The sequence below is a fragment of the Aquarana catesbeiana genome, linkage group LG03 (assembly GCF_042186555.1).
Source record: "Aquarana catesbeiana isolate 2022-GZ linkage group LG03, ASM4218655v1, whole genome shotgun sequence".
NCBI lineage: Eukaryota > Metazoa > Chordata > Amphibia > Anura > Ranidae > Aquarana > Aquarana catesbeiana.
The window spans coordinates 327,362,952-327,390,903 of NC_133326.1; the positions used below are offsets into that span (position 1 = coordinate 327,362,952).

At 41.5% G+C, this 27,952-nt stretch overlaps 1 protein-coding gene across 4 annotated transcripts in view; it reads left to right on the forward strand.

Moving 5' to 3' along the window:
- Nucleotides 1-27,952, forward strand: part of UNC5A (unc-5 netrin receptor A) — a 596,423-nt gene that overhangs the window by 494,492 nt on the left and 73,979 nt on the right. For 2 of the 4 annotated variants that reach the window (XM_073620469.1, XM_073620471.1), the window contains 4 exons: nucleotides 700-894; nucleotides 3,055-3,330; nucleotides 6,619-6,706; nucleotides 21,313-21,481. In XM_073620469.1, the coding sequence (XP_073476570.1) occupies nucleotides 700-894; nucleotides 3,055-3,330; nucleotides 6,619-6,706; nucleotides 21,313-21,481 (728 nt within the window). The remainder of the gene's footprint in view (nucleotides 1-699; nucleotides 895-3,054; nucleotides 3,331-6,618; nucleotides 6,707-21,312; nucleotides 21,482-27,952) is intronic. The other 2 variants (XM_073620472.1, XM_073620470.1) reach the window with 1 other exon arrangement.

The following is a 27,952-nucleotide window of genomic DNA, read 5'->3' on the forward strand; positions in this document are numbered from 1 at the left end:
TTGCACACCAGTTCATCCCATTCCCCCTCTTGCTGGTAATCTGGCAATCCTCGAATGGTCCATTTGGTAGCACTCATCCTTCTATTTGCTTCTTACATACAGAAAGCTGATTTAAAAAAAAATGTTAGTAGGCTTGGTTCACACTGCTGCAACTTAAGACCCCAAGTTACCTGACATGTGAAAATCCCATGTTAGTCAATGAGAGCTGTCTTAATTAGAGGGTTCCTGTACTACTTCAAGGCAACTTATATCCAAATTCTATTCTCTTGTATTCTATACTTCTATCAAAGTAGTTCTCAAGTCGCCACAAGTCGCAGCAGTGTGAACCGAGTCTTAAGGAGTTTGTCACTCCCACACTGGAGATTCTTCTTCCCATTAAAAGAGGGATTTTCCTCACACGTACATACTGCCTGTTGTGTTCACAGAAAACAAAATAAAGGAATATCTCTCAAATGGGACACAGACGCAAAAGCACACCTTATAAGGGCTTTAACCATTCTCCATTCCATCCAAAATAAATAAAGCTTTGGTCTTGGATTAAATTAATGTCTGCATGTTTTCTAAAAAAAAAAAAAAATAATTTACAGCATTACAGTACAATATGTAAATGTATGTACGCTAATTTAACATGAATGTGTCTAAATTGGTTAATATGTCTCCTACAAAATAATTCATGTTGTCTTATTTTTATTCCTTTGGGTGCTGCAGCTGTGGGCGCTCCCGAGGACGTTGCCCTATACGTGGGAGTGGTGGCAGTGGCAGTTTTCTTGGTGCTGCTGCTAGCTGTGATATTGGTGTGCTGGCGTAGGAAAGAAGGTCTGGATGCCGATGTGGCTGATTCCTCCATTCTAACAGCTGCGTTCCAGCCTGTCAGCCTCAAGCCTGGCAAAGCAGGTGAGGCCCCTCAGGAAAATACAGCATCTTCAAAATGTATTCTGTTGTTATTAGGGACATTTGTTAGTTGCGTAAAAGCAGTATGTATGCACAGTAGTAACAGACACTCCGTGATTGTAATGCCAGAGCAGGATATCATTAGGGGAAAACAGACAAAAATCATAAGTGATCATTGGCTGGCTGCCTAGAGTTAGCTTAGATGCTAATAGCCCTTTAAAAACTAATTTTGACTTATTTAGGATGGAGTTACACTAATTTCTTCCAGTGTTTAAATAAATGTCTCATTAAAAATATGTTCTAAACCTATATATGAAATATATTTTGTGCAACACACGGTTTTAATATTATATGGGGTTTTCAGTGCTGCGACTTTTGTTAATAAAAATGTCAGCATCTTTTTCTAAGATAAGCTCAGGAATTTTGCATCATTTCATTAAAGCTATCAATAAAACTGGTTTCCTCTCAACATTTATTGGTGGAAGACAGCGATCCACTCCAGAAAACACTACATGCCATCCTCTCTTCTTTATGCTTGTGTGATGGTGTAGTGGGAACCCCATTTATAATGCAGAATTGATTACCTTAGCAGAAAAATGCTGCCATTTGTTATTGAAATCGATGCAGAATCAAAAATCTGTTACCATGTCAGAAATAGGTGGCAAACATTTGATTATTTGTTAAGAATATACGGTAGAGAGCTGTAAGAGTGCCATCATCCCAGCCTAAACAGAAACAAAATACCCTCTTAGTAACTGGGGATTATTGTAGGCACTACAGACAAAGGAGACTCTAAGAACATAAGTGTAAAATATTATTTCTTTCTTACATATCACATTAAAATAAATTTGCTAAAATAGAGGGCTTGTACAAATATAAAGACAGCTCAAGAATGTAGCTGCCAAATCCTTGACCAAAAAGCAGTAATTAAATGAGACATCTAACATTCTACAAATGTAGAATACCTTTGTGCCTGTTATATGAGCATCTCTGAAGAAGATTCCAAACCCCTACTTTCGAAACGCATTGGATGTCTCATTTAATTACTGCTTTTTGGTCAAGGTTTTGGCAGCTACATTCTTGAGCTGTCTTTAAATTTGTACAAGCCATCTATTTTAGCAATTTTATTTTATTTTGATATGTAATAAAGTAATAATATTTTATACTTCTGTTCTTGGAGTCTCCTTTGTCTGTAGTGCCTACAATAGTCCCCACTTATTTGATAAGAGCCTTATTCCCCTTCTTCTGTTTAAAAAAAAAACATTGTTCTTAATGTTCTGTAAGACTAGGGTCCACAGATGTCCCATTTGCCTCAGTTCATGGGGGCTTGCAGTTCTCCCCTATGCTATAGCTAAATGTCTGTTTTTAAGATTAAAGACATTTGTGGAAGCCAAAGGGGTGGAATATCAGGTTATTCTGTCTATGGACCTGGTGTAAAAACAGTTAGTGGTATTTGTGGATAGAGAATGCTCTACTATTCCCACATGCTTGCCCTCAAAATAGATGCGGTCTGAACCATGTGATGTGTAAGGGATTCTAAATGACACTTTCTCGCAGTGGAGAGTGGCCATGATTGTGGCAAGCAGATCTGACTGAGGGAGTCTTATCCATACAGTATACACCAGGAACAGGGAAACTCTACTGAAGAGTTGCAAGGGTTGGGAATATTGGGTGTAGCAGTTGTTATAGATTGTTATAGAGGATGGGATTTTTTGTTAGGAGAAGACCCATATGTTGCACTAGGTCCCAGGAATATTTAGTTTGGGGTTGACTAGGGGACCAATAAAATTAAAGTATGTGGAGATACTTCATTGCAGTTCTGAGATGTCAATTGACCAAATGCCAAGAGTGCATAGGAAACTGATGTTTGAAAATATGAAAAGTTTTATAACAATAAATCATGTCCTTTAGGAACACTTGACTTTTACTATGCCCACCAATCACTGTGGCACCATGGTACTCTTTTTTTAACCCACAGAAATCTGTCCCTACCATGAATGGTCCATTTGGTTGTGTTTGCCCCCTAATCCAAAGGTTACCAGTCCTTCATTGATCTAGTTACATCACTGAGCATAGCTACTGATACTACATGATCTGAAGTGGTACAGTTAAATCAGGTTATCATATTTCTTTATAACAGTTGTACTTAATTTTTTTTATTAGGTCAAGCTCACTTGTTAACCATTCAGCCAGATCTTAGCACAGCCACGATGACCTACCAAGGATCCTTATGCCTACGTCAAGATGGTGGGAATAAATTTCAGCTAACAAATGGACATCTTTTGCCACCTATGGGACCAGGTATACCAAGGGAGCATAGCCACACTTTGCCACGTCTCTCCACCCAGACCTATTTCCGTACTCTGCCTCGTGGATCCAACAATATGGCATATGGAACCTTCAACTTTCTAGGAGGGCGTCTAAAGATCCCAAATACAGGTATTTACTAGACTAGTTGTTTTCCCCACCACTCTCAAAGCTGCAGACCAGGTACAGAGAAAATCTTTCTACTAAGAATTCGGACTGGATGCCCTGCTACACTGGTTAGAAAGGAATCAGCAATGCAACACTGCCTCAAAAAATGTGATCTGCATTTAAAAACAAGTGTTCTTTTATGCAGATTATATCTCACATAGTTAATTTAAACTTGCCCTTTCTTTATGTATGTTTGGTATTTGACCAATTTTTTAAAACAAATCAAGAAAACAAGTGACTGGAGTTAGCTATGATGCATATGAACTTTCTACACAATGTACCTGTTGTGCATTTTAAGACTGTTGCTTGGAATAGGATTTTCAATGCATTCAGGTGAAAACCACAACTCTATTCAGGTGCATGTTCTACAAGTAAACTCAACAGTGGGTACAGACATCTATGGCCACTACGAGGTGTGTCTATTAAATAATGAGACTGATTAAAAAACTCACCTTTATTTATATTTAATACTTGTCCCCTTCAATATATTCCCCATTTGTACTAATACATTGCTGCAGCCTTGTTTTCCACTGGTCAATGGCATGGAGAAAATCAATTTCTGTCAGCTGTTTCTCTTCTTTACAGCATCAACTGACTCAAAATGTGTCCCTTTAAACACTAGATTAACTTTTGGGAATTCATCCTCATGTCCCTCGCTGAATCTTTTGTGCCACTCAAACACACGAGCACAGGACAGGCCTTCATTCCCATAAGCTGTAGTAAGCATTTAAAACATTCTGTTAGTGTTTTGTGCAATTTTACAAAAAAATTCAAATTCACACTTTGTTCAACTTTTAAACTTAGCATTTTTTTCGCACACTACAGAAAACACAACGAAACTAAATGGCGTCTCACAATCAACTGAACGTCATAGAGTGTTGCTGCTTGTCATGCAGGTTCAAACATGTTCAAGGTCACCACGCATGCAGTTATATCTGGTTCTGACTGCTTTGTTTACTAGGTGGGATCACAGTCTTGTAATTTAACCACTTCCCCCGGCCTATAGCAAAATGATGGCCAGACGGTGGTTCCCTTATCCTGACTGGACGTCATATGATGTCTTTCAGGATAACAGGCGGCGCGCCCATGGGGGTGCGCAGCACAGCGATTGGTGGTGTGGCGTGTCAGTCTGACACACCGAAACACCGATCTCAGTAAAGAGTCTCTGACAGAGACTCTTTACCATGTGATCAGCTGTGTCCAATCACAGCTGATCATGGTGTAAACAGGAAGAGCCGTGTATCGGCTTTTCCTCACTCGCGTCTGACAGACGCGAGTAGAGAAGAACCGATCCGCTGCTCTCCTGAGAGGGGGGTCTGTGCTGATTGATTATCAGTGCAGTTCCCCCCAAGGATGCCCACCCAGGACCACCAAGGATGCCACCAGGACACCAGGGATGACCACCACTGATGACCACTAGATATGCCACCCATGGCCACCAGAGATGCCAATCTGTGTCCAAAATAATGCAAATATGTGCGCAAAAATGATGCCAATCAGTGCCTATCAGTAATGCCCACCAGTGCCCCCTTTACAGTGATGCCCATCAGTGCCACCCATCACGGCCCATCAGTGCCACCCATCAGTGTCCATCAGTGCCACCTATCAGTGCCCATCAGTGCCACCTATCAGTGCCCATCAGTGCCACCCGTAAGTACCCATCAGTGCAGCCTTTCAGGGCCCATCAGTGTCACTTATCAGTACCCATCAGTGCCACCAATGAGTGCCCATCAGTGCCGCCTATCAATGCCCATCAGTGCCGCATATCAGTTCCACCTATCAGTGTCCATCATTGCAGCCTATCAGTGCCCATCATTGCCACCTATCAGTGCCCATCAGTGCTGCTTATTAGTGCCCATCATCAATGCCCATCTGTGCCACCTCATCAGTGCAACCTCATTGGTGCCACCTCATCAGTGCCCATCAGTGAAGGGGAAAACTTACTTATTTATAAAATGTTATAACAGAAATGAAGAAAAACTTTTTTTTTCATCATTTTTGGTCTTTTTTTATTTGTTTAGAAAAAAAAAAAAAAAACCCAGAGGTGATCAAATACCACCAAAAGAAAGCTCTCTTTTTGGGAACAAAATGATACAAATTTAGCTTGGGTACAGTGTTGCATGACTGCACAATTGTCATTTAAAAAGTGACAGCACTGAAAGTTAAAAATTGGCTTGGGCAGGAAGGGGGGTAAGTGCCTGGTATTGACATGGTTAATAAACACACCTCGTATAGTGATCTGTATGCTGACCCTCTTGCATCATGCACCAAAGCAACCAAACTCTGAGCCAGCAAGTGCAGATCATTATGACATATGTTTAGGTCAGTGATGAAGGTAATGGGTTGAAATCAATGGGCTGGGGAAGGATATTGAGAAGGATTTTCTTCACATACCTCCAGGACAGTAAAGACAGGCAATGTCTGTAGTATTCTAGAGATTCAAAATGTTGCTATGTAGAAAATTTGGCAATTCAGTAAAGACTGGTATTTAGCAAGGATAATTAAATCATTACTAAATTTAGCTGTGGCCACTGTAATCTAAAAATATAGTGTTTTTACAATGTACAGAAGGAAACATTTGGGAATTTTGCTAATACATTTTAAACATTGCAAAAGGTAAAAATTGCAGGAATGCCTTTATGTGCAAAGAGATACTGGACACTTATGACCACGTTAGCATGTTTCTACTGTATCTGAGGTCCATGTGTGCTGACCGACTTGCCATCCACTGATTTAGGAAAAGCAGTGCAATAATTCAGCATTACAGCACTGCACGATACATACTTGTGGTGGCCATGGAGGTGGCGTTTGGCAGGAAGTAGGAACCTGGAAATGCCTCCTTTTACCTCCAGTTATAGCACTTGTAGGTTTCACCATTAGACCTCTTTTTAAGTGACAATGGTCAAAAAAAATAGAGAGGGTGAATATCTCCAGCAGTGAAACAGACAACAATAAAAACCAGAAAAAAGCCCTTCCACGCTATTCCAAAACGTAAAAAATGTTTGGCTTTAGATACAGTTCAATACGCGTTCAGTATTTTATCATTTGCTGAGAAATAGCTATGAATATTTAAAGAGCATCACATTGTTTCATTTTCAATTATGTTATCTTTTAATTTACTAGTACACATGTGCTTTAAAGAGTTCTAAAGTGCATCATTTTTCATTATCTGTATTCATTGTCAAATACAGCATATGTGCAAAACTGTACATATGGCAATGCATTAGAGCTAGTCTGTCTATTTTACCTCAGGCCTTAGCCTGCTTATACCTCCAGATGCCATTCCTCGTGGAAAAATCTATGAAATCTACCTGACACTTCACAAACAGGAGGATATGAGGTAGGTCCCTAAAGATGTTTTAGAATTCATTTGTAACAGAAAAAAATGTTTTCAGCACATTATTTTTACCATACTTTGGCTTAAGTTTTTGAAATCAAATCAAAAATAGAATCAGCTATGTTACTGTATCCAAATATAATCTCTTCTATCAAACATACCTCTTACATTGCCCCTGGCAGCATTCTGAGTTTCTTCTATATTTCCCTAGGAAGTAGAGAAAATCCAGCTTTTCTTTTTCTTCTATGCAGATAGTTGAATGCTATTAATGCTTAAAAAAAAAACAAAAAAACTGAAATCCGCTTTAGGAAAGAACTCTGCTAAGCACTCTTTGCATCTAAGCAGACTACATTTTCCACAGGTACATTTCACATTGACCTTTGTACACCTACAGTATCTCACAAAAGTGAGTACACCCCTCACATTTTTGTAAATATTTTATTATATCTTTTCATGTCACAAGATTGAACAAATGACACTTTGCTACAATGTAAAGTAGTGAGTGTGCAGCTTGTATAGCAGTGTAAATTTGCTGTTACCTCAAAATAACTCAACACACAGATATTAATGTCTAAACCACTGGCAACAAAAGTGAGTACACCACACAAATTTTCACAAGTGAAAATGTCCAAATTGGGCCCAATTAGCCATTTTCCCTCCCTGGTGTCATGTGACTCGTTAGTGTTACAAGGTCTCAGGTGAGAATGGGGAGCAGGTGTGTTAAATCTGGTGTTATCGCTCTCACTCTCTCACACTGGTCACTGGGAGTTCAACATGGCACCTCATGGCAAAGAACTCTCTGAGGATCTGAAAAAAAGAATCGTTGCTCTAAACAAAGATGGCCTGTGCTATAAGAAGATTGCCAAGACCCTGAAACTGAGCTGCAGCATTGTAGCCAAGACCATACAGCGGTTTACCAGGACAGGTTCTACTCATAACAGGCCTTGCCATGGTCAACCAAAGAAGTTGAGTGCACGTGCTCAGCGTCATATCCAGAGTTTGCCTTTGGGAAATAGACGTATGAGTGCTGCCAGCACTGTTGCAGAGGTTGAAGGGGTGGGGGGGTCAGCCTGTCAGTGCTCAGACCATATTCCGTACACTGCATCAAATTGGTCTGCATGGCTGTCATCTCAGAAGGAAGCCTCTTCTAAAGATGATGCGCAAGAAAACCCGCAAACAGTTTGCTGAAGACAAGCAGACTAAAGACATGGATTACTGGAACAATGTGCTGTGGTCTGATGAGACCAAGATAAACTTTTTTGGTTTAAATGGTGGCAAGCGTGTGGCGGCAACCAGGTGAGGAGTACAAAGACAAGAGTGTCTTACCTACAGTCAAGCATGGTGGTGGGCGTGTCATGGTCTTGGACTGCATGAGTGCTGCCAACACTGGGAAGCTACAGTTCATTGAGGGAACCATGAATGCCAACATGTACTGTGACATACTGAAGCAGAACATGATCCCCTCCCTTTGGAGACTGGGCCGCAGGGCAGTATTCCAACATAACGACCCCAAAAACACCTCCAAGATGACCACTGCCTTGCTAAAGAAGCTGAGGGTAAAGGTGATGGACTGGCCAAGCATGTCTCCAGACCTAAACCCTATCGAGCATTTGTGGGGCATCCTCAAAAGGAAGGTGGAGGAGCGCAAGGTCTCTAACATCCACCAGCTCTGTGATGTCATCATGGAGGAGTGGAAGAGGGCTCCAGAGGCAACCTGTGAAGCTCTGGTGAGCTCCATGCCCAAGAGGGTTAAGACAGTGCTGGAAAATAATGGTGGCCACACAAAATATTGACACTTTGGGCCCAATTTGGACATTTTCACTTAGGGGTATACTCACTTTTGTTGCTAGCGGTTTAGCCATTAATGGCTGTGTGTTGAGTTATTTTGAGGGGACAGCAAATTTACATTGTTATACAAGCTGTACACTCGCTGCTTTACATTGTAGCAAAGTGTAATTTCTTCAGTGTTGTCACATGAAAAGATATAATAAAATATTTACAAAAAATGTGAGGGGTGTACTCACCTTTGTGAGATACTGTACATTGACACAGATGTCCAAAGGTGCATTGCGACTCACACAAACTAAAGTACCTCTATTTATTGGGACTTTATAAGGCAATCAATGTATAGACAAAATGAAATGTTAAAAAATAATCATCCTTTATTACATTTTTAGATAGAGATAAATTTATATAGTTCCACATATTATACATATCATGGCTCAGTGCCTAAGTATGAACTTTGACTGCACATGTTCTCATATAGCAAGCAGAAAAACAAATAGTATCCCCCAGCTAAACGCTATTATGCACCATCACCATATGCAACACATCTCATGGCTTTAGGAGCTGGGGAAATCCAACGCATTTCAACAAATGTCTTCTTCAAGGATTATATACTACTCTGTAACATAAACACCTTTTTTTTTTTTAGAAAAAAACATTGCACAAATGATGTATCTTTGTTTTATATTGTACACTACATAAGCAACTTACACAGTGTTTTTCTTTTGGTCAAACTGCTTATCCATGAATGCCATGCACGCAGTCAATGCTGAAAACTTCCAACCACAGCATACAAGGAGCCGTCCCGCTAAACAGGGACATCACCTTCGTGGGGAAAACTAGAAGTGATATATACAACAATGACATTACCAAGGAAACTAGAGGCTTCAGAGTATACTTTTGAAAAATCATATTGGTAGAACTAATAAAGGAGATTTAGTTTACTTTAGTACTTAAGTTTAGCTTGTGAGATTTTAACAAGGGATGATGGAAACCACACCCTCAGTCATATGAAACCCCCCCTCCCCTTTTCTTCAAGGTGCATTGCAACTTTGTATCACAATAATGCCCACAGCTTAGAGCCATAGGTTTTACCTGTCTTTTAAAAGCATTTGTCACTTTGCCATCCAGGGAAAAGTGTCAAAGTCTTTTGAAAGCTCACCCCCAATCTACTTATACTCACATTTACTGCGCTCCTCCACTGCTCTGTTCCTCTGACAGAGCTGGGAGTCAAACACTGTGTAAGCTTTATGTTTAATGGCATTGGAGCTTACACAAGGTAATTAAGTCCTTCTTCTTATCACAGTGTTCAGGCTTACCTATTGGCAGGTCAGACCTGATCACTGCATCCTGGAGAGGTCAAAAGCTTCACTAAACCCAAAAAAGCACTAGATGTATTGCTAGGTTGTAATGGGGCAACAAATCAATGGAGGAGTGTAGTAAAGGTGAGTATTAATGGTTTGGGGAATGGGCTTTTAAGAGTCTTTGTCACTTTGCCCTGAATGGCAAGCACTCACCTCATCTGTGTCTGGGTCTTTCCTATAAGGATCAACTTTTCATGTCTATCTACATGACCAGAATCCTTACTGCCATTTGGGAAGCTCTTTTTCAGATAACAGTCATAAATTGTTCACTTGTACCATGTGTTTCTATCTGATTTCTGGTTCATTGTTGCAGCTCACTCATGTCCTCTCTCTGTGTCTCCACAGTGCACTAGAGTCTTTAACTTAAATAACTTGGATAACTTCAAGCTTACACATGGCACCTGTTGCAAAACTAAAATTTAAATGTTTCCTAGTAGGGATAGGCTATCTGTTCGAGTCGAACATGAGTTCGACTCGAACATTGGTTGTTTGCCCGTTCGCCGAACAGCGAACAATTTGGGAGCAGTGATTTTAATAATGCTTAAAGTGAAACAATAAAAGTGAAATACTCCTTTAAATTTCGTACCTGGGGGGTGTCTATAGCAGAGTTTTTCAACTCCAGTCCTCAAGGCGCAGCAACAGGTCATGTTTTCAGGATTTCCCCTCAGATGAAATGGCTGTGGTGATTTTTAAGGCAGTGAAACTGATCAAATCACCTGTGCAAAATAGTGGTATAGTATGCTTGTAAAGTAGGGCATGTTTCCCGTGTTTCAAACAGTCCGAGAGCAAAATGACATTTCTAAAGGAAAAAAAAGTCATTTAAAAGTGCTAGTGCCGGCTATTAATGAATTGTTGGTCCCGACAATACACATAAAAGTCATTGAAAGACATTGAAAAATAATGCGTGGGGGTCCCTCAAAATTCCATCACCAGGCCCTTCAGGTCTGGTATGGATATTAAGGGGAACTCCGCGATAATTTTTTTTTTAAAAATGGCGTGGGGTTCCCCCCAAAAAAACATACCTTCAGGTCTGGTATGGATTTTAAGGGGAACTCCGCACCAAAATTAAAAAAAAATGGTGTGGGGTTCCCCCAAAAATCCACACCAGACCCTTGTCCGAGCATGCAACCTAGCAGGCAGCAGGAAAAGAGGAGGGGACGAGAGAGCGCCCCCCCTCCTGAACCATACCAGGCCACATGCCCACAACATGACGAGGATGTCCCCATGTTGATGGGGACAAGGGCCTCATCCCCACAACCCTTCTTCGGTTGTTGTGGGGGTCTGCGGGCGGGGGGCTTCGTGGAATCTGGAAGCCCCCTTTAACAAAGGGCACACCCAGATCCCGGCCCCCCTATGTGAATTGGTAAGGGGTACATTGTACCCTTACCATTTCACAAAAGGTTGTGTGCTTGGATAAGGGTCTGGTGTGGGTTTTTGGGGGAACCCCACGCCATTTTTTTTAAATTTTGGCGCAGAGTTCCCCTTAATATCCATACCAGACCTGAAGGGCCTGGTAATGGAATTTTGGGGGACCCCCACGCATTTTTTTTTCAATGACTTTTATGTGTATTATCAGGACCGACAATTCATTAATAGCTGGCACTAGCGCTAGCACTTTTAAATTACTTTTTTTCCTTTAGAAATGTCATTTTGCTCTCGGACTGTTATAAACACTGGAAACATGCGCTACTTTACAGGCATACTATAGACACCCCCCAGGTATGAAATTTAAAGGAATATTTCACTTTTATTGTTTCACTTTAAGCATTAAAATCACTGCTCCCAAAAAAACGTCCCTTTTTAAAACTTTTTTTTGCATTCATACATGTCCCCTGGGGCAGGACCCAGGTCCCCAAACACTTTTTCTGACAATAACTTGCATATTGACCTTTAAAATTAGCACTTTTGATTTTTCATGTTTGTGTCCCATAGACTTTAATGGTGTTCGCATGTTCGAACAAATTTTTTGCCTGTTCGCATGTTCTGGATGCGAACCGAACAGGGGGGTGTTCGGCCCATCCCTATCCCTTAGCTTTTTTTTTAATTGTCCAGTGACTCCACATTATGTCACCTTAGAAGCATTAAGTCCTTACATCATAGATGATGTTAGACCTCACAGAACATTTTGGGGAACACCTGCCACTCATGAAGTGCTAGTAGACTTCTGCCAAGGCTGGTAGGGACTATTTTGTCAAGATAAGTGCCAATATGGCTGGAGTAATATGCCTTGTCAGAGGAGAAACAGAACAGGAGAAAAAGATTGAAAGCTCTCTGAGCACGCTACAACACTCTTAACCACACGTTACTTATTTTGCAAACTCTTATTTGGCTGGAAGACATATGCTACATGTAGCAATCTCCTTCAAGAGACATCCACCAATCACTGGAAAATCATAGAATGTTTTTAAAACTGTAGAAACATTCTGGCTTTGCAAGGTCAAAAGAAGTTAAAGTTGAAATCCAGAAATTATATATTTTGCATACTTACATTAGGCCAGCTTGGCTCATTTTAATTATGCATACCTGATTTCCAGAGGGCCACCCAGCAAGGCTGTAAATCACTGTAGTAAGTAAGTAAAACTGTAATTTTAGCTTTACCTTAACTCATGAAATCCCATGCCTCTCACGGTCACATCACACACATAGAAGAATTTAAAGAATACGGATTGTGGAGAACTGTACAGCTACTTCTCTTCAGCATGTCCATGGTTGACAATGGCAGGGAAGTGTACAGACATAGTATTCTTTCCAACCAATGCTGATTCACAATTATATACCAGGGTGGACACTAATTTGCATGTAATGCCCTGTACACACGGTCAGACTTTCCGACAGGATATGTGCGATCGGAGCTTGTTGACGGAAATTCCGACCGTGTGTGGGCTCCATTGGACTTTTTCCATTGGAATTTCCGACACACAAAGTTTGAGAGCAGGTTATAAAATTTTCCGACAACAAAATCCGTTCGCGTAAATTCCAACCGTGTGTGGACAATTCCGACGCACAAAGTGCCACACATGCTCATAATAAATTAAGAGACGAAAGCTATTGGCTACTGCCCCGTTTATAGTCCCGACGTACGTGTTTTATGTCACCACGTTCAGAACGATTGGATTTTCCGACAACTTTGTGCGAACATATGTATGCAAGACAAGTTTTCCAACATCCGTCGGAAAAAAATTCATGAATTTTGTTGTCAGAATGTCCGATCAATGTCCGATCGTGTGTACAGGGCATTAGTGGTCCTCTCAACTTTAGAAACTGAGACAAAATTGTTAACAGGTGATATCAGGAGATCTTAGGCATTCTGCTAATGGGGTTTGTATACGTATTTGTTTAGTCTGGAATTTTTTTACAGGTTAAATAAGGCTGTGAAACAAGGAATTCAGTCAGTGTAGCATTTAATACCAATTACTTTCACTAATTTCAAACAAGTAAATTAATTTATTACCATACTTCAAAGAGATATTGTCATCTGTAATGCATATAGCCAGTTAGAAATAGCTAACGTACATGAAGCCAAATATGCTGCAAGCTGATTTAAATGGTTGTCATAGTTACTCTACACCACTGCTTTTTGCACTAATGGATTTATTCAATAAAACAGTGCAAAGAGCAGTTATGATGTGAAATGTACATTAGCCCAGAGAAAGCAATTATCTTTTGCTTTCCTCAAGTCAGTTCAAGGAAAGGTGATTGCTCACTGGTGGCTATGCCTTACTGCACTTTGCACATTGTTCTTTGCATGTTGAATACACCCAATATGAAATAGTCCCCATAAAGAAAAATTGGATTTTAGTTTTATATGGTTTTCAGTTTAAGGCAAAAAAAAAAAACATGTCAAAGAAAACCAAAGAAAATTCCAAGCTCAACTTACTAACCAGAAGAGAACAAGAAAACCTGGACAGCCGCACACCGGAATGGATAAATCCGTCTTTTTATTCAAAATACAGGATCATGGGGTACACAACACGACTGTGGGGTGGTACAAAAATAGCTGACGCGTTTCGCACTTACACCAAGTGCTTACTCTAAGCACTTGGTGTAAGTGCGAAACACGTCAGCTATTTTTGTACCACCCCACAGTCGTGTTGTGTACCCCATGATCCTGTATATTGAATAAAAAGATGGATTTATCCATTCCGGTGTGCAGCTGTCCAGGTCTTCTTGTTCTTTTCTATTTGCATCAGCATTTAGCCAGCACCTGGGGCTCTTCTCTTCCTGGAGGTAATGAGACACAAGCACTCTGGTTTAAGCCCCTCTTTGAGCGGAGGATCCCACATCATTTTGTTTAATTTCTCAACTTACTAACCAGCCTGCAACAAACCGAATTATCCTGTCTAACAGTGTGCATTAATAACAGGAGTTTAGTTTGCACACATTTGCAAATGTGAGCAAACTTAGGTGTCCGTTTATGAAGCAGTGAAAAAATCTCACTGCTTCATTCTCCGGCATTCTCAGAGGAGATTGTTCTCCTCTGGATGCCAGTTTATGAAGCTTTGTAGATTGCTTCTCCTTTGGAGGAGTGAAGTGATCTACAAACGCTTCAAACAGTGAAGAACGGCCCCTGATACTGGAATCTCGTGAGACTTTACAAGATTGCAGTACCAGAAATTCACAGAAACACAGAGGTGTCAGTTTATTAAGCAGTGATAAATTACCACTGCTCAATACATGGACAGACGAGGTGGTTAATGCTAATAAAATAAATAGTCCCCCTACATAATATATATACATGTACACACACACATTATATAGACATATATATACACACGCACACACATTATATGTATATATACATATATATATTTATATATATATATATATATATATATATATATATATATATATATCACACAGGGGCATGGTTACTGTCTTGGGGGGGTCTGATTAAGGTAGAAGGAAGTTAATAATTTTTTCTCCTCAGATCCCCGGGATTCTCTCTTCACGCCCGATTCTCCACCTCTGAGCTGGTGAATGGAAGAGGGTGAATTCTGACACAGATCGCCAGTGAAGCACTGAGATAGCAGCTTCATAAACTGGGCATTTCTGTGTCAGTCAGTGAGGATTCTCTGTGTGCGGAGATCATCGGTGGGAGAACATGTTCAAACGCGCTCTCCCCCGATGATCTCTGTTTAATAAACCGTTTATGGACTGTGATCAGTGGCGATCCTCGGGATCACCGCTGTTCACTGCTTCATAAACGGACACCTTAACCCCTGTTTTTAACTCATATCATTAGTCTCCTTCTAAACCTGTGTAGGGGTTACTGAGCTTTGTTGTCGGATAACTAGCCCCACCCACTTGCTTAGCTATCCGACAACACTGAGGAACAGAATTCAGAGTATTGAGTGACAGCTCAGGAGGAGAGGGGGTGTAACAGGCAATGCACACAAGGTTCGCACAACTTCCCCAACCCCCACCCATCCCTCCTAAGTTGTCAAACCTGATGTGCTGTCTCCTCATCTCTCCTCTTCAGTTTACACAGAATCTGGACTTTCTGTTGTTGTTCAAGGAAATATAGAAAGAGAACTGTCAGCTTGTGTCAAGAATAATTGCAGCTCAAGAAGAGCACCTTGATAAAAACACCAGCTGACAACGGCATAAGCCAGGTACTACACTAGGCTGTTTTGGACTAGTGTAGTAGCCGTTATGTGCTATTAGCAGCTTGTGTTTTTGTCTTTTTGACTTTTTTTCAAGCTGCAATCATTCACAACACAAGCTAACAGTTTCCACTGTGCCCTGAAAAGCAGGCTGCAGCTCTGGACTCTGTGTGTACTGAACAGGAGAGATCAGGAGACAGCAGCTTCAGAATGGAGACTGGTGGGACTCAGAACTTGCTGTAACCCCTCCCCATATTTGTAGGCTTTAGAAGGAGTGGAACAGACAGCAATGACAGAAAAGAAAGCTTTTTTTATATCATCCACTGCCCTGGCTTTAATTAGAACAAGTGCTGTGTGCACATGATCCCCTGGAGATTTAGCAAGTTTTTTCTTCTGGCGATCTTTTTAAAAACATTACAAAATGTAATATATTGCAGCTTACCAGTTCCCTAGATATGGTGGCTGCCTTAGTTTGTTTCAGCTAGTACAGAAAATCTGTGTTAATCTTGCCAGAAACAAAATGTCCTTGTCATTGTCTATAAACTGAAAAAAATATTACCTTATGTCTTTAATCTCTCCATCTACCATTCTTACCATTTATCTCCATTGGAGAAAAACAAAAGCAACCATGTTTGAAATCCAACCTGTGTGACAACTGTGGCTCCCTTCATAGATTTAGGGGTGAAGTGAGCTTAGCAACCCAGGGACAGAAAGTGTGTTATTTACAGCAGAAGCTGAAAATAAATGTAGACTATTCTGTATTCAGACCTACTTTATAACTGTACAGACCATCAAAGAGAAGGCAGAGATGATTCATATTGATCTCAGAGGTGAGTAGAAAAGGGGAGCAAAAACACAAAAAATAGTATTATAATTTGAACATTTCAAAGATTAGTGCCACCCCTTGTAACCCTGTTGCCCTAGGCACTGACCTATAAGTGCCATTATAGTAAATACAGCCCTGCCCAGGAACCCTTAAAACTGGACATATTTAGCAGACAAACCACAATTTCAGCTTCAGTAATGCTCTCTGGCATGACTACTCCCCATCATCGCACAATGCATGAGGCTTTACACTAGGGGAAGGGGCTAGTTCTAGATTTGCTCAGAAAATCTATATCAATATTAGTTGGATATTTAATTTGCTTCTTGTATACCTGTTTAAGGGCCCCTTTACATGGGCGATCCACCCGATGGACTCCGCTTTGCTCAGTGGGGGATCGATCTGACAGGCGGACCTGTTACAGCCTGTGTGAAAGGGACCTAAAGAGTAATTATGATGCAACTGACACTCACAAACATTTGATAATACAGCAAAGTGAAAACATCTAGTATGCCCGTGGAAATTTCTGACTTTTTCAAGATATTTGAACCAGCAAACAATAGATCTATATTCAAAGTTCCTATTCAAAATGATCTTTATTCAGTGCCTGCAGATAAATTCTTGATTAAGAACACAGACAAAATCACCTTTTGAATCATTTATTCAACAAAAAAATAAATAGGAGTTATGGTGTACTGTGGTAAAGGTAAGCACACCCATTGCATCAAAAGCTGGTATAGTCCCCTTTAGCAGAAATTACTTCTAATGCTGCGTACACACGACCGGACTTTACGGCATACTTAGTTTGGCGGACCGGAGTCCGCCGCACAATCCGATCGTGTGTAGGCTCCCGCGGACTTTTTTTCCCCAAAAGTCCGCCGGACCTAGAAATGAAACATGTTTCAAATCTTTCCATCGTAAGTCCGCTGGACTCAGTTCCTTACGGAAAGCCCGTTCATCTGTATTCTGGTCCGACGGACCAGATACAACGCAAAGGCAGGGTACTGCATCTCGCGCTCACTGCAATAGGAAAAAACAATTTTCCTATTGCGGCGAGCATGGGGCATACCAGGCCCTTAGGTCTGGTATGGATTGTAAGGGGAACCCCCTACGCCGAAAAAACGGCGTGGGGTCCCCCCAAAAATCCATACCAGACCCCGATCCGAGCATGCAGCCCGGCCGGTCAGAAAAGGGGGTGGGGACGAGAGAGCGCCCCCCCTCCTTAACCGTACCAGGCCGCATGCCCTCAACATGAGGGGTGGGTGCTTTGGGGGAGGGGGGCGCCCTGCGGCCCCCCCACCCCAAAGCACCTTGTCCCCATGTTGATGAGGACAAGGGCCTCTTCCCGACAACCCTGGCCGTTGGTTGTCGGGGTCTGCGGGCGGGGGGCTTATCGGAATCCGGGAGCCCCCTTTAATAAGATCCCGGCCCCCCACCCTATGTGAATGAGTATGGGGTACATGGTACCCCTACCCATTCAGCTAGGGAAAAAGTGTCAATAAAAAAACACACTACTCAGGTTTTTAAAGTAATTTATTAGACAGCTCCGGGGGTCTTTGTCCAGCTCCGGGGGTCTTCTTCCAGCTTCAGGGGTCTTCTTCCGGCTTCAAGGGTCTCTCTGGTTCTTCTCCGTGCTCTCTGGGTCTTCTGCCGGGCTCCTCTGCTATCTTCTGCTCTTTTGCTGCTCTTTTGCTAGCAGGGGACCAGACTTCTGCCTTCTCTTCTTCTCTTCTTGCGATGTTGACACGACGCTCTCTCCGGCTGGTATGCTCTCTGAGCGCTCCGATGTGACTTATATAGGCGGTGACCCCGCCCCCTTATGCCGTGACAGTCTCTGGACATGCTGGGACTGTGACGTTTTAGGGGGGCGTGGTCAACATCACCCGGTGACCCCGCCCCCTTATGCCGTCACATTCCCAGCATGCCCAGGGACTGTGACGGCAAAAGGGGGTGGGGTCACCGCCTATATAAGTCACATTGGAGCGCTCAGAGAGCATTCCAGCCAGAGAGAGCTTCGTGTCAACATTGCAAGAAGAGAAGAATAGCAGAAGTCCGGGCCCCTGCTAGCAAAAGAGCGCAAAAGAGCAGAAGATAGCGGAGGAGCTCGGCAGAAGACCCGGAGAGCACGGAGAAGAGGTCAAACAACGGGAGAAGAGGCCAGAGACAGCGGAGAAGAACCGGAGAGACCCCCCGAAGTTGGAAGAAGACCCCCGGAGCTGTCTATTAAATTACTTTTAAAACCTGTGTAGTGTGTTTTTTTTATTGACACTTTTTCCCCCAGGTGAATGGGTAGGGGTACCATGTACCCCATACTCATTCACATAGGGTGGGGGGCCGGGATCTGGGGACCCTCTTATTAAAGGGGACTCCTGGAGTCCGATAAGCTCCCCCGCCTGCAGACAACCAATGGCCAGGGTTGTCGGGAAGAGGCCCTTGTCCTCATCAACATGGGGACAAGGTGCTTTGGGGTGGGGGGGCGCAGGTCGCCCCCCTCCTCCAAAGCACCCACCCCCCATGTTGAGGGCATGCGGCCTGGTACGGTTCAGAAGGGGGGGCGCTCGCTCGTCCCCACCCCCTTTCCTGACCGGCCGAGCTGCATGCTCGTATCGGGGTCTGGTATGGATTTTTGGGGGGACCCCATGCCGTTTTTTCGGAGTAGGGGGTTCCCCTTAAAATCCATACCAGACCTAAGGGCCTGGTATGCCCCGCGACGGGGCTCGCAAGGTGTCAATCTCGCCGATAAAAGCGGCGAGATTGACTTCCTTTTCTAGTCCCGTCGTACCCGAGTCACGTTCAAAATGAACGGACTTGGCCGTGTGGGCAAGTCCGTTCATTCTGAAAGTCAGCCGTAACTTCGGTGAAAGTCCGTCGGGAAGACCGGCGGACCTAGTCTGCCGGAAAGTCCAGTCGTGTGTAGGCAAGTCCGTCCATTCAGAAAGTCCGGTGGTAGTCCGCCGGAAGTCCGGTGGGAAGAACATCGGACCTAGTTTCCCAGAAAGTCCGGTCTTGTGTACGCGGCATTACAGGCATTTTGTCCTCTCTGACATTTACTCTGTGAAATCTTTGACCACTTTTCCATGTAAAATTCCTTCAGGTGCAAGATGTTTGTGGGTTTCCTTGCATGAACTGCCCATGTTAAAATCCCTACACAAAATGCTAATGATAATCGAATCAGGGCTTTGACTATGGCAGTTTATAACCCTCTATTTCCTCAAAATGAGCCATTCCTTGGTGGATTTGCTAGTGTGCTTTTGAAAATTGTTGTGTTGAAGACTCATCTCTAGTTCAACATCAACTTTTTGACAGATGGCCTCACATTCTTATCAGCACACTCTGATTTGATGCAGAATGTGTAGTTGACTCACTAACTGCAAGCCACCCATTCCCTGAAGAAACAAAGCAACCCTAAACCTTAACATTACCACCACAATCCTTTACAGTTATTAGGATGTTCTTTTCCTGAAATACTGTTTCTAGTTTGAAGTAACCATGTCTACTATTACTGTGACCAAACAACTCTAACTTTGATTGGTCTGTCTTATGCACATTGTTCCAGAAGGCCCAGTGTTTACCTGACTATTGTCAAACTATAGTCTTCAGTTTAAGATAAGATGGGTTACATCTGAATACTCCCCAAGGAGGCTCTAATCACTGGCACATAATCTAGAACACTGGACTCTGATTTCATGGATTTGAAGATATGGTAAATGTAGGAGTGTACTTACTTTTTCTATATGACACATCTTAATTTTTGTTAATTTAGATAATGAGAATGAATATATTATAACAATATTAAGTGTAACTTGTTCGAGAATAACACCTTTCTCTGTAGTCGGTATTTTAAACTAAATTAGGATCTCACGTTATCTTGTTCAGATATGTTGAAAAAGTCAATGATTTACATAGGGTGGCCTACTTTTTTCATATGACAATGTCCACCCAATGTACTCTACACAGCTCAAAGTCAGGTTAGAGCAAAGAGCGGGTGTTGCCTGAAACCCAGCATCCCATGTGTTTGTTGGGACCATCCCATCTTCCTAGTCAACTCCATAATGATGATTTCATACATAACACAGAAAGATTTTATTGCATCCTTGGAGCTGCTTTCTTTCCCAATTTTGACAAGCTAAAAGCCAAATACAAGTTGAATATTTCCATGCATACCTGACCTCTGGAGCCAGGGGACTGTGTATATGGTCAGTTTTTTCACCACAAAAGGTTGAAGTCTTAACATGCTATATTTCATGCCAATTTCAGATGCAAGCAGTGCTTAGTGGAGTTGTTTTTTTAGATACCGGAGAGAGATGGTTGCCAACTCTCTATTATGGACTAAGAATGTATCAGATTTGGGATATACTAATCTGTTTAAGTTTGTTTTATTGTCCAAGGGTAGGTCAATCAGTCTACATGAATAATGATTCATTGCTAGCTTTAGGGATATATAACTGAGGAAAAGCAGAGCAGGAGTGTATATGATAGGGTCTCATAGTAAAAAAGCTTCCCCAAACTCCAACTAGAAGATAGTCACACTTCTAACATTTAAACTATTCTTTCAGCTAACCCCACAGTGCTTTAGTGCTATGGGTGTCTGAACTACATATAGATTAATTTATACAAACTTATTTACCAAATGCAGTTGCTGCTTAAATAAATCAGTATGCAGACAGACAGCACTGGGTCCCCTGTACTGTTACACCCCATAGCTGTTGTATGATCTCCTTAGGGTATCGCTTCTCCTATACCGGATCATACCCTTGATCTGTGTGACCTTGAATGTGAAATATCATAATTGTGAATGTAATGTGATGATGTGAAAATGTTATGTGTATATCAGTATTGTGTGAACAGTTTCATTTATTTCCATAGATCCAAGAGTTGCATCATCCACTGTTCTCATGCTAATTACAAGTGTGAAGTAGATTCTATATTGTTAATTTTCCATCAAGTATATGATTTAACTTACTAGTTAACTAGTTATATGCTTCTGTCTGCACTTGCATCTCACATCTTCTACCTTTCCTTTCTAATTTTGAGGTTACCCCTAGCTGGCTGCCAGACACTTCTGGGTCCTATCGTCAGCTGTGGGCCCCCTGGAGTTGTGCTTACCCAACCTGTCATCATTTCAATGGACCACTGCCTGGAGCCCAGCCCTGAGAACTGGACTGTCCGTTTAAAGAAGCAGTCCTGCGAAGGCAGCTGGGAGGTAAGCCACACAGACAGCTGCAGAATCTCACCAGTGACAGTCTTATGAGGGATGCTGGCTGTGAGCATTCTGCAGATGACAGGTAGACAGCAAACCTCACATGCATACAGCTTAATATGCTGTTCTACAGCTAGAGATTACTTCACATAAGCAAAACATGCCATCTGCTGCCTACAAGCACGTGTTATCGCTAGCTGGCTGATTGAGGGCTGCTGTTTGTCATTTCACAGGCAGAGGGCACTGTGCTCACAACAGTCTCAAACATTGATAAAAACAAGGAGTACTATTAATGTCATCAAACAAAAAATTGTTCCTGGCAAGAACTGACAAATCGTGCAGCTGAAGTTGTTCTACATTTAATCATATAATAATTTTAGGTACAGAACAAGAGACGCCGTAAAAATATAAAACTATGTTGCTGACATTTGTTTTTTTTGTAACGCTATAGAGAAATGTAACCAATGTTGATAATATGCCACTGGGCTTATGTGTTAAGCAAATTCATAATGTGTATGTTACTTGTACTCTTTTTATAGAATGCAAACGACACATGGCTAATGATGTGAAGTTGTAAAAAAGCCTTTTTTGCAGTTACATGCTGTACCTATTTCATATAGTTTATTGTAAATATTATGATTATTGTTATTTTTTATTTCAGTCATACATTTACTTTATTTGCTTACTTTTATGAAAAGCAATGATTTTTGCAAGTGTTTTTTTACAAACTGGCTTGCCCTAAAATCCCAAAAGGGGAGTTCCAATTTTAACAGTTCAATACCTTTGTAACTTGAAAACGTACGCTATTTAAATATGACGCAGTATGATAAAATCTTAATGTTGGGGTTTATCCAATAGTAGCATAGCATTTTTTAACCAATAAGTAGTACATCACCTCCTCAAAGGGTTCTCTACTGACTTGTTGAGAAACAAAAGCTCCTTAAGGGTGCATTCATGATTGCGAATGCACCCTCTCTGCAAACAGCTGCTAGAGGGGGTTTCCTCAATTAGCTGCGAGTGGGCAGCCCCTTTAAAAGCAATAGGAAACTGCCGGCTCTCACAGCAAATTGCACCCACTCGCATGTAAGCACACATACAGCAATCACATGCGAGTTTGAATGTGATCGTTGCTTGAGAGATTATGAGTGGGTGTGATTAGCTACAAGCTGTTTTCAATGGGGTTGTCTACTCGCAGTTACCTCCACTGGGGTTCTCACTGATGATCTTGACAGGATGCATTTACCAGTGTGAATACACCCTAAAGGTGCTCACTGATGTTAAACTGCCAATGCACATATTGATAGGCCTGAAGCACACAGGAGTGACCCTGATGCAATCTTTGGAAGATTTGGCCATACATACGTGAGGGGGTTGCAGAGGATTAAATATATCAACCAAAGCAGCAGCTACCAGAATAACCAACTCTTCTAGCTGCATATACAGTCAGTGCTGTCCCTTGTGCTGATTTTTTTTTTTTAAGTTAACTAAAGTTAACCTTTGATGTGATGTAGCAATATACACACTAGCTGCAACTTGAGGACTTCTGTTGTCATTTTCTGAGACTCTGCTGTGTTTTTGTAAGGTGTCCCCCTTTAAAAAAGTAACATTTTTAAAAAGCACTCCAATTGTAATAAAAAAATAAAACTAACACCCTTCCACACAATTAGTGCAAAATCTGAACACCCGCCCTCCACCCATGAGTGAAGTGTCCTGTCAAGCATTTGAACATTACCTTAGCTTTCGATGCATCTGTCTCCTTCCATTACTGGCTGATTAAATTACTTTTCTGAAAGCTGCGCAATGCTCTGATCTGTTTGCGATGATGCAGGTGGCTGTACTCTGATTGGACCAGCTAATGAGGGGGGCACGAAAGCAAGGAAATATTTTATATATTTACTTCAGTCATGGTGGGTAGGGGCAATTTCAGAGTTGGTTCCCTCTAAGTATTGCTCCTGGCTCTTGTGACACATCACCTGTCTTACCAGAGTGCATAATATTCTGCAGCTCACAATTTTCAAACCAGTGCAATAATAGATTTATAAGGAGGGTTGGAAGGTGGAAGGGGTGAACATTTTGACATGTGGTTCTTATTCAAAGCAACCACCTCTTATGCATTTTTATTATATGCTTAGTTTGAATTGCCCAGGTTTTTGACAGGTTGTCTTTAAAGATTTGTACACTCTGCACTTGCTCTCCAAAATTACCCATCATGCAATCCTTTGTCCACCTATCAAAAAATGTAGTTAGGTTTTTTTCTCTCTCAAAAATAATTATTGCACCAAAAGATATTGTGTTTTAGTTTTGTAACATATTTTTTTATGAGGGATGTGCTAATAAAATAGTTGTTTATAAATTCAGGTCACTTAAGTTTTGTGCAATTTTGGTTAGAAGTCTTGTGGCAGCTTTGCCGCCTTTGTATTGGCTGTGTAAAAAAAATGAGTAGAAAAAAAGAGAGCTGAATAACGGCAGTGGACAAGGATCAGAAAACAGTGAACTTCTTGAATTACCCTCCAGAATTGTTGCACATTTCGTGATAGGAGATGAGCAGCTTTGTGTTGATTACTGTCACAGCACCTCAGACAACAATGATCTGTCTGTGTTTCTGCTGGGATTTATCGATTAAGTAACGTAACAAAGGTTGAACCTGCCCTTCACCTTGCCTGGGAACATCTTAGAAGACTACAAACAAAACTATTTCAATCACTGAAAAGATTTGTTCTTCCTAAAAAGGCCAACTGCCAACATCATTTTTGAGGGATTAGTGGAGCTCTATATGGGATACCTAAGACACATATAAGTTGTACACTGGAGAATCAATGTATTGTAAGAGAAGGGACAATGACAATGAAGGCTGCCAATGAAGGTATTCTTCAAGAAAACAATATCTCCACTACTTCATGTAGTATGCCAGTAATGATATATTGACCTTCTGTCTTGGTGTTTTATTGAAGGAACTTGGGTCATAGTACAAGGACATGACACTCACAGTTTCAAGATCTATCTTTCTTAAAGGACCAGTAAATGTCATATAGTACTTCTTATCTTATAACAAAGCATTTATAGGCTCTTTATATCATAACCAATCTTCACTTGGTTATTTTGGTGCAGGAGTATAAACTTATCACACCGTTTGATTAACATAAGTGAAATTTAGCTGACCTTGATTATTTTCCACTGACTCTTATCGCATATTTAATATATTGAGATTCCTTTACCACACGTAGAAAATAATACTATTAATACCAAATAAAAAGTAACATTTTAACCTCAACTTACCCCGTAAATATAACCCTTACACTGGACTGGACCCCTAAACCTACCCATGAACCCTAACATAAGAGTTACACTTAACCCCTCCTCTTAGCGTAAGCCCTTACCCTAATGCTAGCCATAAAGTTCAAGGTCAGCCATAATCCTATTGCCAACAATTATCATAACAAAAGTGAGCTAATTTATTTCAACTAAACAAATCCAATTGTAATGAATAAACAGCAACAGTTTTGATGCTGACATATAAATCACCATTGCCAAAAATTTGCAACTGACTTTCTGTGCTAAATTCAACTGATCCACCTATGATTTTTGAAAGAACCATTCTCGTTGCCTTAAAGGATTTCAATAATGTGGGAAAGGGTCTGAACGTCTGTCAGTTTTGTTTGTTTTTTTTTGCTGTTTTTTGCCCATATCGTATTTCAACATATTTTAACAATTTTTTTGTTCATGTAATTCAGTGCTCCCTTTAATGACTGCTGGGGTCCAGGGGCCACACTTCAAACACCAAAGGACCACATGTGACCCTTGAGATGCAGGTTGGGCACCAGCGCCCTACACAAAGAGGGGGAGCAGCACTCACCAGGCAGAAAACTCCTGCTCATAGACAAAGTAGAATATTTTTGTTCATAGTTACCAAACAGATCTTGAAGAAATACACAAAACTGTCAAAAGTATTGCGACACCTGTCTTTACACGCACATGAACTTTAATGGCATCTCAGAGTTAGGGTTCAATTTTGAGTTGGCCCGCCCTTTGCAGCTATAACAGCTTCAGCTCTTCTGGGAAGGCTGTCCACTAGGTTTAGGAGCCTGTCTATAGGAAGGTTTGACCAGAAGCGCATTTGTGAGGTGAGGCACTGATGTTGGACGAGAAGGCCTGACTTGCAGTGTCTGCTCCAATTCACCTCAAAGGTGTTTTATTGGGTTGAGGTCAAGACTCTGTGTGGGTCAGTCATGTCACTCCACCCCAAACTCGCTCATCCATGTCTTTATGGACCTTGCTTTGTGTACTGGTGCACAGTCATGCTGGAACAGGAAGGGGCCATCCCCAAACTGTTCCCACAAAGTTGGAAACATAAAATTGTCCAAAATGTCTTGGTATACTGATGTCTTAATAGTTACCTTCACTGGAACTAAGGGGCCAAGCACAACCCCTGAAAAACAACCCCACACCATAATCCCCCCTCCACCAAATGAGTTGGATCATTGCACTAAGCAAGGTCCATAAAAAAAAAAGATGAGCGAGCTTGGGGTGGATGAACTTGACTGGCCTGCACAGAGTCCTGACCTCAACCTGATAGAACACCTTTGGGATGAATTAGAGCGGAGACTGTGATCCAGGCCTTCTCGTCCAACATCAGTGCCTGACCTCACAAATGTGTTTCTGGAAGAATGGTCAAACATTCCCATAGACACACTTCTAAACCTTGTGGACAGCCTTCCCAGAAGATTTGAAGCTGTTATAGCTGTAAAGGGTGGGCCAACTCAATATTGAACCCTACGGACTAAGACTTGGGTGCCATTAAAGTTCATGTGTGTGTAAAGATAGGCGTCACAATACTTTTAACAATATAGTGTACACAAATATTCAAGTAAGAATATATAATACTGTTGTATTTAGACAATATTTGTTTAGCCAGAATGTTATATTTAATTTGCATTATGAAGAATACTGTAAGATGATTGAGGCTGGATATACATCGAAGCACGGAGCGATTCACAGTAGGGGTCTGGGGCATCCCTGTCCAATGTTTCAGGTCTGAATTTTTGGCTAAATTTGGACCTGAAACAGGCAAGAAGATGCATAGGACTCCTGTGCAATTTGCACCGGAGCTGCTCCTGAGATGTGTGAACCGGCTCCATAGAGAACCGGTCACAATCTCCTGACGTGCAAATTGGATGCAGTAGCACCCACATCCAATTCACAGTAGTGTGAACCCAAGCTCAGACTCCACATGCTATACAAGAAGTAATAAGTTGCAGATGTGTGACAAAAAATCTGGCAGGGACATTCACAGGGGACCCTTTGAAAACATGGGAAGAGAGTGTACGATTTGGCCAGCAAACCTAGATTAAATATCAGTTTTGGCTTGACTCACCCTTTTCATGCAAAAGTCCAATTCTTTATTCATATAATGATACTATATACTGTAGTAAAAAAGAAATGCCATTGAACATAAGGAATGCTTCCCTATTAAACGCACAAGACAAGTGCTTGTCTCTGTGAGTTGGGTAAGAGTATGTGTCGTGTTTCTTCTGGAAGATGCCTGCTAAGGGTGACATAATAATACTAGGTGACTTGAGGCTGTGACAAGATATAGATGTTCCTAGCGAATTACATGGGTCCCTGGTTGATTGCTGCTATTGAATCACATGTAGGTTGACTGAGCCAACTATAAAACACAAAAAATGTTGGATTTGAAGGATGGAGAAAATGTACCAAGCCCTTGGTACATTCATAATGTCATGTTCTTGCTGTTGGATAATGATGTCTAGACAGCAGGTGCGACATAAAGGTTGATGAGGGTTGACATGGGCCGCTAGCTACTTGTGATGTTGTACATCAGAGGTGGCAAGGTGGTATTTGGTGCCCCCAGCTAATGTTAAATTAATAAAATAACTGTCAACAAGCCATGTATTTTAGGGTAGGTACTTTCAGCTCGGGTGCTGTTATTTCATGTTTATTGTTCTGGCATTTTTTTTTAGAAATAATGGATTGAGCGCAACCTTAGGCCAGTTTGTTAAGAAGAAGTTCATAGGGGTGATGTTTCTCAAATAAAGAGAAACATCTGGTATATAATCTAAGCCTGCATGAAGTAAATCTGGAAGAACACAATGCTAGTAGTACAGAGAGATGCATCATATGTAAGAGGATTGTAACAATATTAATCAGGATTAATGCTTGCTAAGAGTATTAATCCAGGTAAGAGGTTAAAATGGGTCTAACATCAGAGTGACTTTCCATTTTAAGTACATGGTTGACATATAACACTAGGGCCGCTTTCACACTGGTGGACCGATTGGACTCTCCAGTCTCCTCTATTGACCAGCGGGTGTCCCCTGAAATGTACCTGGTGACACCCGCTGACATCGGATTAGATCCTATCCACTAAAAACAGATGGATGGGGAATGTTCCCCATATGTTTGGTGGATCGGATGGCAGTTGGGTGTAAACAGACAGGTGGTCCATTTACATCTGAC